We start from the raw sequence: 12973 nt of genomic DNA on the forward strand, positions 1-12973 counted from the left end.
TCTGATATTTCTGCTATAGTCATTAAATTTTTTGTAAGCGCACTCCACTCGCTGTCCTTGCTTGATCCTCCGCATTTAAGGTCCTACTACGCATTCACGCTCCTGCTCAATTGTGACACTGAGTAGAAGTGACCTCGAACTTGACACATCCGGCCCCACGCTCTTAATTCCTCATGCCCATCCCTTCTGCGTACAGTAAGCCTGCTTCCACAGAGGTAGGTCTCGGAAAAACACAATGCCTGCACTGTACTTAAAGGGTCTGTGCTCATAAAATGTGCACACAGAAAACTAGAGAAATAGGAACGGAACATGCTTTTACTATTAGGGCTGTTTTTTCCCCCATATGACTTTCCCAGGAAAATCCCCCTCATCTGGGAAAAGTTCTAGATAGACAAAACTGACATACATACGACTTAAGACAGATTCTGACTATGTGAAATATGGACAAATTGTTGCAAGCATACATTCATTCATTTTCTGAACCGCTTATCCTCACAATGGTCCTGGGGGGTGATGGTGCCTATCCCAGCTAACTCTCGGCACGAGGCGGGCAACACCCTGAAATGGTGACCAGCCAATCACATGACACAAGGAGACAGACAACCATTCGCACTAACACTCTTACCTAGGGGATATTTAGAGTAGAGCTGGGCGATAGTAAAAAAAATGATATCAAGATTAAAAAAATCAGTCCATCGATAATTATCGTAAAACACTATCATTTCATTTTTGTTTCAAATGTGAAACAAAAAACTAATTTCCTCCTTATTCAAACATGAAAGTAACTGTTACCTTACTTTATTAGAATTGACCTTAATGAGGATAAAGCGTTTCAGAAAATGAACGAATGAATGAAATTAACCTAAGATAACATGTTGTAGATTTTTGTAACGTTTTCAAAACATTTTTATAAAATGGGAAACACCTTGATAACAAGTAGGAAACATTTTTACAGGCTGTCTTCAAACGGGGACAGTGGGTTAAGGACCTTCACAATAATAATTTGCGCACAGGTACGAGGTATTAACAAAACTAAAAAGAAAGAAAACACCAGGGAGAATTCACTTGGGTCTTTTAGTGTAGGGGAAGGGAACCCGCGGCTCGGGAGCCACATGTGGCTCTTTTGATGGGTGCATATGGCTCTCTGCTAACCTATGAGATGAACTATGAAAATTGCTGGTAAGAGAGGGCACAAATAGGAGCGTTACGTCAGCACTGTGGCATTGAGACGAATTCTAGCTCTTGTTTTTTCATTACACTCCTCTGCATGGATACTCTCATTGATTAGCAACAGCGTAACAAAGAATTCAGAGACTTTCAAATTGGTGAAGTGACTAAATACGCACACTTTTCATGTATGTTGACTTATGCATTTAGACTATGGCTCTTAAGGAATAACATTTAAAAAATATGAATTGTTTATTGCTCTCACTGTCGAAAAGGTTCCGACCCCTGTTTTAGTGGGTCGGCTAGATGTTGTCCTGCATCTCATGTTATTGTCCTTTTGCGTTTATGCTCCATGTTAGCCTCCATTGCTGACATGTTAAAAACACATTTCGCCATCCTCCTCTTCTCCTGAAGGTTGGTTGGTCTGGAACTAGTGTTCATCACCAGCACCCCTGTTCTCTGTGGTGATCGGGTGGTGTAGTTGAAGTTAAAAATCCCGAATCCCAAAGTTTTTAATATCATTGTTGACAAAAAATATTTCACGATATTGTTAGCGTTTTATCGCCGAGCTCTAATATAAAGTACTCAACCAGCCTACCCTCCATGTTTTTGGGATGTAGGCAGAAATTGAAATACCCGGAGAAAACCCATGCACACTGTGAGTACCAAGAACCCAGAACTGTGAGGTGGACGCGCCAACTACTTGTCCACCAGGCTACCTCTTGTTGCAAGCAGTTACTTTTTTTATTTTGTCAGCCCAATTATCACACTAAACATTTCTGAAACTGATTCAGACACAAGCAAATAAAAAATGGCACGTGATTTTGTTAGTTGGTGACACAGTCCATTAGTCTTTAACAGTTGGTACCATTTAGGAAAAGTAGGTCACTTCCTCCTTTAGCGTGTATAAGAGTGCATGTGCTTTTGCTAGACCCTATAATAATCCAAAAGACCGCTAGTATAAACACATTGTGCTACTCTGAGCAGAAACATCCTTAAACCAAACATGTCTCTTCCCCTCAAGTGTTCAAACTATGCAGCCTTCTCATGAGTCAAAGCTCTGCGGGTGCTGCCGAAGCTGGAATATCACATGTCGCACGTGATTGCTTTTTAAATACTGCAGCTTCAGCAACACAAACTGTGGAAATGTTGTCAGTCGTGCGGAAAGAGCAAAAGCTGCTCAAATGTGATAGTTGCATCACGGCTATATTCATTGTAGGGTCACTTGAGTCCCAGTGAAATAAGAGAAAAATATACATCGAGTATCATGTTGCTGTAAATGCCACTGTACAAATGATCATCTTGTAAACAATATTTGTAGGAGAATGACAATAAATGCCACTTAGTTGGACAAAAATTTGGTAAGATAAATCATGTTGATGCATTATTAGCTTTTATCCATTACCATTATTAAACTATAACATCTGTTGCAATTGTGAAAACTGAAGAAAAATGACAAATGAACAATAAGGGTCACAATAAAGAAGAGTCTAGATTACTGTTATACGCCCTCTGGTGTGTGGATCCTTCGCTTTCATTATGTCAATGGTTTCAACTATGCATAATGTTACATAAATTAATTTTATTGTAACATTTTCATAATTAGGCCGGCCCGGTTAATGATGAAGTGCGATCAGAGAGGCCAACAGCATCGTGGCAGCGGATGAGAAAAGAGGAACCAGGATCTAGGTAGAAAACCCCAGTGCCAAAGAGCCAAGGAGGCAGGTAGAAAACCCCAGAGCCAAAGGAACCCAATGTTGCTGAAAGCTGGGAAGGCGCAGAGGAAGAAAACCCCCTCGGCGGAGGCTGAGCCCCCACGCAAACACCAAGACCCAGCCCACACCATCGCACACAGAACAGAGAGACCAAGAAACCAGCAAGAAGGAGTAAGATCAAATGGCCAAAATCAAAATGAAGCATAGACATGGCGCTCTTTGGACACAGACCTGATCAAGACCCTGGAGTAAAGGTTGCAGGCAGGTGTCGAAGCCAAGTTTAACCTGTTTGGGGATATTATATACCAGATCTACAGAGACAGGTTCGGTGAAATTACCTTCAAGCAGAAGACCATCCCAGGACACGGAGGGGTTGCATAGCTCGTGCAAAGACGGCAACAACTGGCGGAAGGCAACCGAGTCAGAGAGAGAAGGTCTGTGGGAAGGCAAAGACTTTCCAGGCTTCGCAGATCAGAACGCATCCGCAAGCAGAGCGAACGGAAGCAGAAAGAAAGAGCAAGCTTCTACAAGTACCACTTCTAGCACGCCAGACAACTGCTGGAGGAGAAGTCCGGAAAGCTCGAGACCACAAGGGAGCTAATGGAACAGCATGTCAGAAGGCAGTACAGCAATGACCTAAGAGACGTCCCACTAGGAACACCAGGGTACATACCCTGGCCCTCACCGCCGACGTCTGAGTTTAACATCATGCCCCCCAAGCTCAGCGAAGTTAGGCAAACAGTGAAGAAGGCAAGGTCCTCATCAGCACCTGCCCCTAATGGAGTCCCCTACACGTTATATAAAAACTGCCCCTAGCTATTAGAGCTACTCTGGTACCTGATAACTTGCTGGAAGAAGCACCTCATACCATCTGAGTGGCAAAGGGCTGTATCGGTCTTCATCGCAAAGGAAGCGAATATCAAAGTAATAGACTAATTCAGAAGCATCGCCCTGCTGAACGTAGAAGGGAAGATCTTGATGCATGAATGCACTGCAACTGCCACTGCAGTCTGTCAGTCTGGGCTACAGGCAAGAGAAGCCTAGACTGGTTCTCGAGCTAAGAGAGTCCACTGACCGGTCAGTAAGGAACGCCAACATCACGGGTTCCCACTGGCCAGAGGTGGAACGCCCAGGCTGAGGTTGACCAAGACCTCAATAGACTGCAGCATCAGGAGATCATGGGCAGAGTTCAGCCAGGAAGAGCAGGGCTGTGATGGGGAGAAGCACCACAATTCTGGTCCAAAGCTAACCGTAAGGAGATGAAGTTGATGGTGGTGGCTGAGGTGACAAGGATGGGGGGAGGAGCGCTAGAAGATGAAGGCCAAGTCGCAGGGCCGACAAGGAAGCTGGACAACCTGGGAGGGTGTTGTCAACCGAAGCATCAGCTGGTCCAATCTATAGAAGATCCAGCAGGCAAGGATCAGCTTCCTCATACACGCAACCTACGACACGCTTTTCTGTCCTTGTATCCTCCACCAATTGTTCGGGAATGAGGTATGCTGCGCATTTTGCAACGCTCCCTACGGTAGCCTGCAGCACATTGTGTCAGGCTGCAAGACTGCACTTTCCATGGCCGCTACAGATGGCGCCATGACCAGGTCCAGGAAACTAGCAGAAGTGCTGGAGAGATGCCTACAGAGCAGTAAAACTTCTATACTCAGAACTGATGTCTGAACTCAATGCTTCGATGTCAAATGCAGCCCACTCCTTTATTGATCCTCTGGGAAACGAGCATCCAAGTGATCACAGAGCCCAATTCATCAGTGTTTCTACTATCAGTTGATGATGTCTTCATCACTCCTTTAACACGGTCACTACACTGAACGTCCTTCACATTCTTCAAGTATTGAAAATGCAACTTCTCGATTTTTGCTCTTGCAAAGCAGTGCCCTTCCATCACAGTCAGGTTGTGTCTTTGAAAAGAAAATCAGAGTTGTGCCAGCTCTCCCAAAACATCTCCCACAGCAGTGAGTGAAACCGTTAACTTTGAATCAGTCAGCTTTTTTAGCAGTATTTTTCTCCTGTTGTCTGTGAAGTCTGTCTTGCTGTATTGTTCAAGCACAGTGTAGTTCCACAGAACAGAATTCACAACGCCAACGTTTTGTGCTTGAGTAAGTCAGGATGCGTTTCAAAGCTTTTGCACAGGCACAAATTTCAAATGGAAATTCTAGCTTCACAGAAGAAGCAGAAACTTTGTCCAAACCAACCCATTTCACAGCCAGTACTTTCAGTACTACTCTAGTATATTTGGACACAAGACTTATGACCAGTAAATTGGAGTCACACTTTTTGTACTTTGAGCAAAGGTAGACTAATTTCACACTTCAAAAACTTTTATGGTTCTTACAACTGGATCAAGAGCCTGAAATAGAAGAACATTTGGGCAGATAAAAAAGAAAAGAAAGAGTCAAGAGAAGTTATACGTCATGATGTAGGGCACTTTTTCCACATACACTCTAGCAATAGTTAGATGATGCCTTGACTCTGTGGTAGCAGTATCTACACATGACCGCTATTAGGAAAATCAATGTGACACTCGGCCAAGCGTGGAAAGAGATTTGAGCTTCTGGATGGCTCGTGAAGTGACTCATTCTGCCTCCCTGGTGTCACGTGAGTGACAGCAAGATAGCGAAGATAAATGTGGGTGTGTTTTAAGGACTGATGTAATGTTAAAAATTGCTACTTGTGGAAATAAACAGTGTTCCTGAGTGACTGCTGCTGTCAAATTTACAGTCTTGGGTAAAAAGCCAAAGTGAATGATTTGTGGTTCTTGTAACATGGAGCGACAGACACATCACATTTGAATAGATTACTATAAATAACAAATTTAAATGCAATGACGCTAAAAGAACAGTGCAGGCAACTGTTTTGTACCTGACCGATCAAGACAACAAGAGTAAGAAATAAGTCTTCACGGTCCATCTCAGGAGAGAAATCTGATACAGGAGCAAAGAAATTAATATTTTTTTAAGGAAACATGGCTGTTGAAAAATTTGTGAATAGATTCTACTCTCCCCATGCTAGTTTTCCACATAATCATTATTTTGGCAAGAGGCACTTCATATTGGGATCCAAGATGTGCGTTAACTGATGACCTCGTCCTCCAGAGAAAATATTAATGAGCTGTTCGAAGTTACTACTGTGTCCGGGTGTCTACAGTCATTTTTTCATGTTATTGAATGGGGCCCATATTATTATGTTAGAATTTTAATAAATTGGACAAAACAGCAGATTTTTTTAAATATTAAAAATTACTTCAGGACCAGCTAAACCAGGGGTGGCCAACCAGTCAGCGACCAAGAGCCACATTTTTTACTGTGTTACCGCAAAGAGCCACATCACACACATACCTTTGCTCAGCCAGATTTATTGTAAATGTCACACACGAGCATAGTAATGACATAAATTGACTCCTACAGTACTAACAGCACAGGCCAGTCATTATCAACAATGAACATTGTGTGCGCTGTCTCACACAGACAAACTCTCAGTTCAACCAAGTCCACAAACAAAAATATAATAATTTACAATAGCGTTTTTCTTTTACAATGCATGTTACTTAGTGGGACTTCTGTCATAAAATCAGAGCCTATTTTTGCGCAACATTCGCTCCTTGTGAGCTGTCATTTATTATGAATGGCTTTTAACTAGCGCGCCTACCACGTGGGTGTACACCTCGCTCTCCTATTGGCTGCCCTCTGCTGAGCATTCTCGCCTTGGTCTGCCTCGCAGGGGGTGTGGCTTTTTCAGCCGACGCTCGATCTTTGGGATACTTTTTGTGTGCGCGACGCCGTTCATTGTCGCTTCTGGTTCACGGGAGCTCTCCCACTCTGTTAAAAACGTTTACTCAAATGACCTTGCTCCTGCTGGGAAACTTTGAGGTATTTTCATCCCAAGCACATGCGCATTGGACGAAAATACCGTATTGAACTCAAGCGAAGCGCACACACAAATAAAAATAAAACACAAATACAAACTTTGATATGGACGTAAGAGCCGCATGAAACCGGGCAAAGAGCCGCATGCGGCTCGCGAGCCGCGGGTTGGCCACCCCTGAGCTAAACAATGAAGAAGTGGGAATACAGTAAAGGGATGGCACCAAACATTTGCCCATTTTCCATTCCATTTCTTTTTCAGCGTTCGTACTTCTTTTTATGTTTTGAGGTCAATTTGATAACATGTCAAAGACAAACTTGACAACAGGGGCAAATTACAACTTGATGCTCTCAACAAAGTGCCAGTCTTTGCTGTTTAACCGATTTACAGGACCACACTTGTGAAAATACAGAAATTGGGAGAAGCGTTAGAAAATAGCCAACACGGGTGATATAGGAGAAAATGCATGTCAAGCTTAGAATAAAGCAAAGCCAAGCAAGGAAAGTAGATCAGCTTGCCATTATTTCCACACTCATTTCAGGCTCCATTAACCTGCCAAGCATCAGTGAAATAATGTTTGAAACCAAATTGCAATGCTGCAGTTTGAGTTCAATGTTCCCTAGATATTGTATTACCTCAATAATTAAGATCAGCCTTCAAGGTTATAGCAGTTTACTTCCATTATAGGTCCATCAGATGAACAGATATAAGGGCAATGGCACTTCAGGTTTCAAGTACAATGAGTGTCTATGTTTGTGTGTTCAAAAATAAAGATGCCAAATAGCTGTTGGCAGAGATTCTGTTGAAAAGTGGAAAAATAAAAACTAAACAGCATTAACCCACAGACTTTCTGTTTTAGGATTAAATTCAAATTAAGGCTATATATATTTTTTCTTTTGTGATTTTACTTTTTAAAAAAGCATTTTGAAAAATCTAAAATAAATATATAAAATATTTTGTTTGCCACTTTAGTATTGAACATGATAAAAATATTTTGTTTCCTTTTGAAACAAAAAACAAATGATTAAAAGACGTTTTCTCTTACTAAGAAAAAACTCAAATAAACATTGTTTTAGAGCTATAAAACACTAAATATTTAGATCCAGTTCATTTACTCAATTTTTCTTTTTTAATATCTAAATATTATATCTAAAATAGTCCGGCCCACATGAAATCGAGTTGAGGGTAAAGGCGCCCGTGAACCAACCTGAATTTGACACCCTTGCACTAGATGGTGCTGTGTTAAAATTTTACATACAATATTTATTTGTATATACGCACTGCAAAGCTAAGATGCAGCAGCGCATAGTTATAGGTCCGAGCAAGTTGTTGAACATTGCTGGCAATTGAACCTGATGAACTATGCCTTGTAATTAAAGACCTTAATTGAGTTAGATTGCAAGCAATGTTGTTGGTCTGTATTGTTATTACACCGCTGTACTGTAGTATTCCTGTACGTACCATAGCCAACCTATTCTTTTTTTCTATTACCAGCTATACTTTGTTAAATTCGTTTCAGTTAGATTTTTTTTTTAATCTATCAAGAAGTACAATTAAATGACTGACTTAGGGAAACAGTACTAAGTCCTCAGTAAGTTTATTTTGACCAACATAAGGTCAGCTCTAAATGGAGTATAGATTGAGGACAATGAATTACATGATCACACAGGAGAAAAGTAGAAATGATTGCATCAAGTGTCCGCAGCGTACATCATCTATTTTCGAAGGCTTTCTTTGGTCGCGGTATGGTGAAAACCTCAGCTGACATTTGAAAAAAAATGTGCACTCCAGCCAGGGCATATATGGACAAACATTTGTAAACTAGTTTTGACCCTCACATTTACACAATTGGTGCAATTGTATACATTTTGAGAAATCATTGCATTTCAAGTAGGCATTTTTGCGTGTATTGTATCCCAATAGGTTAACATTATGCTCTCGCCAAAAGTCAATGTATATTTTTAAAAAGAGGTCACTGTTTAATGAAGGTGACAACAGGTTGCTGCCAATTATTTTCTATCAGACCTAGGAGCACTCAAACAAGAGCATTAAAAGCCTGCCCTGCCAATTTAAATGAATTGGAGGTCCACTGTGGTCAAAGGCAGATGAAAGACAATTTGTTTCACAAGACTGTTACAATAATGTAATGTAGCTTTATTCATTTATCAGATATGATGCACTGAAATATTGTTTTAGTGCAAAAAAAATCAAGTGTTTATTTTCCCTTTTAGAATTAGCTTGTTATCTTTTTAATAATTGTATTGTAAAATATTGATTTCCTTATTCCTTCTCATCCCTACAGATTTATGTCAGGCACTTTGATTGACAGCTAAGGGGTCCTTGGACAACTTGTTTTTTGGATGTTCTTTTTCTTTGTTGTCTTTAATCTAAGCCAAGCATCCTTATTCACATTAAGTACGTTGGAATTTGTGGGTTAGCATGAAGAAAAACGAAATGGAGATTTGTTTAAGAAGACGAAATACCTATTGTCTTGCTGAATACAATAACCAGTCATATCCAAATAGTCATTCACATTTATAAGTCATGCCAAGTCAGGTCATTTGGAACGGAAGTCGTGACCTTTGCTTTGTGACACACTTTCTCTCGGGCATCCTGATAGCTCACCTCATTCTCTAAATGGGATGCGTGTATGACTCTGGTCTTATTAGAGCCTTAATGTGTTAAGGGTGAATTCAGAACTCGGACGTCAAGCGTTTCGCTCCTATTTTTTTTTATGTCAACTCGAAAGACAACTCGGGATCGAGATGTGGAGTCGATAAAAGCTCGCAGCTGTCCCGCTGACAGCTGGCAACAACAATAACATAAGCTCCCCCTTCCCCCCTAAAAAAAACCGTCCCGGGACGTGAAAAGCAGCCGCGAGACGAGTCACAGGTTAAACTTTGAAAGTCAGTTTTCACGGGCTTACCAGTCGCTGAAAGTCCCTGCATCTTGCACTAAGTTGCTCGCAGGTCGGAACCTTTCCGAAGAGAAATGGTGCTTCCAACTCGGGCAATGCGTCTCCTTTTCTTTGCGGACACACTCGGGTTACCGGACGGCACTTGAAAATGAATGTGAAATTCTAAAAAGGAAAAAGAAAAGCCCCCGCGCTATGAATACTTAATGGCTCCTTCGTGGATAAAAAACAACAACATTTTGACCAGGCCATTATGCCTTTTTTCCCTGTAAAAGCGCCTTGCCTTGCTGCTTCTCCCCCCTCTCCACATAAAGAACTCTGTCCTGTCCTCCCCGCTGCTGGAAAAATGAAAATGCGCGCATCCGGTGCCAAGCACGCGCACTCCAACCCCATTCATTGACTTTGCCTTGCCTTGAAGTGTCGTGACATTTAGTAGTATGTAGTATAATACTACTTACTACACACGCACTTCAACTTTAATTGTCTTTCAAAGTAAAATTTCACTGTTATCAAGTGTCCCGTCCGTGTTGTCATCCTAATAAAACCCTCATAAATGATAAACCATTGTAATTTGGGTATTATTTCCACTAAGTGCGTGATATTGCTCACAGATAAGGACGTTCATTACTTTTACATAAACAGGAAACTGTATAATCGACATTCTTAAACATATTTTAGTTCACTACTAAACCATGATATCAAAGTGGAATCAAACCCTCAACTGTAAGCAAAGTATAAGGGGGCAGCCCGGTGACGTGAGTGTTTAGCATGTCACTACGGTCACGGGGGGGGGGGGGGGGGGGGGGGGGGGTGCTGGAGTTGACTTTGGGCCAGAGGCGAGGGACATCCTGAATTGGTGACCAGACAGGTCACATTGAGATAAACAACCTGATTCCCGTTTGGACTTTCCATCTTCTCGTGCCTTTCTGAGTTTTATCCAGATAAAAAAAAACATGAACGATTGACACATTCACACTGTCCATATTTGTGATTGCAGATGTGAACGGTCGTCTCTTGGTGTCTTAGAAATGGTTTGCAACCATTTTGTAACCCTCTCTCAAAGATAAGTGTTTCTACAAATGAATGAATGAAATTTTTCTAAAGTAAATCTTGTGATAGCATCTCCCCAACTCAGCTGTGTACAGCATGAAGACCGATTAATAGCATTTCACTACCACTAACTGGAAAGCCATGCCTCCCATTTGTGTCAATTTTTCTGTAATTTCTGCAATTGCAAATGAATTCCAATGGGATCTCTGCTGTGCCTGAAAGACTGGGTTGTGTGTATGTGTTCTAATGTTAATAAAAGGAATGCCCATCAAGCCATCCAGGACTGTTGTTGGTTTTTACAACAGGCTCACAGTCCCTTAAAAATAGCCTCTCGGGAAAAATATTCTCCACTCCACTCAGAACCACATCAAGAAAGTGACAGACGCATAATCAAATGAGTGTGAAAACCATCACTTTAAAAGTGTGACGATGAGGAATCTGGTTGTGTTGCACATTTGAATTTTTTTGTGATGCTAATTATCCATACACACCCCTGATTTCATACAGTTGCTGTTATGCAAATCACTTGGTTAGTGCTGTTTTGAATCAACAGCATACATTATACTATAGGGGTAAGCTGTGGAAGGTCTTGAACAGGAGTGTTAGACTCGGGTTGGATCGCGGGCCACTTTAACGTCAACTTGATTTCACGTGGGCCAAACCATTTTAGATATAATATTTAGATTTTTTTATTGAAAGAACTGGATTAAAATCCCTGAATATTCAGTTTTTTAATAGATCTAAAACAATGCTTATTTTAGCTTTTTTTTAAATATATTTTTAGATTTTACAAAATGTTTTTTAAACTTAAAACAGAAAAATGGATAAAAAATTACAATGATTCATTTAAAATGGGAAAAATCAGGAAATTTAATATACATCTATACTCTTACTTACTACTATAGGGGTAAGTTGTGGAAGGTCTTAAACAGGGGTGTTAGACTCGGGTTGGAATGCGGGCCACTTTAACGTCAACTTGATTTCACGTGGGCCAAACCATTTTAGATATAATGTTTAGATTTTTTTTAATTGAGAGAACTGGATTAAAATCCCTGAATATTCAGTTTTTTATAGATTTAAAACAATGTTTATTTTAGCTTTTTTAAAAATATATTTTTAGATTTTACAAAATGTTTTTTAAACTTAAAACAGAAAAATGGATAAAAAATTACAATGATTCATTTAAAATGGGAAAAATCAGGAAATTTAATATACACCTATACTATCTAAAACAGAAAGTCTGCACTCATGATTTACTTTCCCGGGCCATACAAAATGATTCAGCGGGCCAGATTTGGCCCCCGGGCGGCCACTTTGATACATCTGATCTTGAATGAAGCCATGAGGTAGCAATGATAAATACAATGGCACAGTGGAACTACATTATACAAATGAAACATCCTGTTTTGATCACCTAATGAGATGCTTAAAAACACTAAATCATACCAAAAAAATGTGATTTAATGACCATATTCATGTTTTAAGTTAAGTCGCGATAATCATTATTGAAGGTGTGTTTGCACTAACAATTACAAAAGCCAGTCAAAAACAAATAAACAAATAAAAACACAACAACAAAGAATGTCCAGAGGTGTGCTATTTGGCTCTGCAGTGAAATAGTTTCAAAGTAGATAAATGTGAATTGAGTTTGGCTGGATCTCATCATGAGGCTGAGATCACATCTTCGTTGCATAGTCACGCTTTAGTTGCCGCCATCAATGGTCTTATTCCTGCTCCAGTGGCTCGTGTCAGAAAATGTGCATGTGTACTAAGTAAAGCCACGTGAATGTGTGCTCTCAAGACCAGCTGATCATGACTCTTCCCCTTCGGGCTCCACATTGATTTTTCACATGGCTGATGCTCATATAAGAGGACTCTTTGTAGGCACATAACCCAAAATGTCAACACTACGTTAGTACGTCGGCACTACGTGAGTACGTCGGTACGACGTCACTACGTCCGCTACTTAACTGCTCACCCTAAACAACTGTGTAATGGCGACACCAAGTGGTGATTTTTAACAATGCTTAGACCAGTTTGAATGCGAAACAGCTGTTCTGTTGCTTGGCTCCGCCCTTAACATTACTGTTTGGAACCATGGGAGCAGTCCCACTGACCCACATTTGTCTTCCAGTGCGGCCTAGAGAAGAGATAATGCGGGGCCCCCAACAGGGACTCCCCAGCTACAAATGTGATGTCATGTATTTTGACCGAATGCATTGTCCAAGGAATGACTTGACCTCTTTACCGT

General features: G+C 40.8%; 1 protein-coding gene across 2 annotated transcripts in view; it reads right to left on the reverse strand.

Moving 5' to 3' along the window:
• The window catches only part of fgd (faciogenital dysplasia), a 50388-nt gene extending 40323 nt beyond the window's left edge, over positions 1-10065 (reverse strand). The window contains exons 1-2 of one of the 2 annotated variants that reach the window (XM_077723909.1): positions 9956-10065; positions 9685-9837 (exon numbers count right to left, since the gene is read on the reverse strand). In XM_077723909.1, the coding sequence (XP_077580035.1) occupies positions 9685-9706 (22 nt within the window). In that variant the 5' untranslated portion in view covers positions 9707-9837; positions 9956-10065. Of the gene's footprint in view, positions 1-9684 lie in introns of both variants that reach the window. The other variant, XM_077723900.1, reaches the window with a different exon arrangement.
• Between the last annotated feature and the right edge of the window lie 2908 nt (positions 10066-12973).

Source organism: Stigmatopora nigra, chromosome 1, assembly GCF_051989575.1.
Source record: "Stigmatopora nigra isolate UIUO_SnigA chromosome 1, RoL_Snig_1.1, whole genome shotgun sequence".
NCBI lineage: Eukaryota > Metazoa > Chordata > Actinopteri > Syngnathiformes > Syngnathidae > Stigmatopora > Stigmatopora nigra.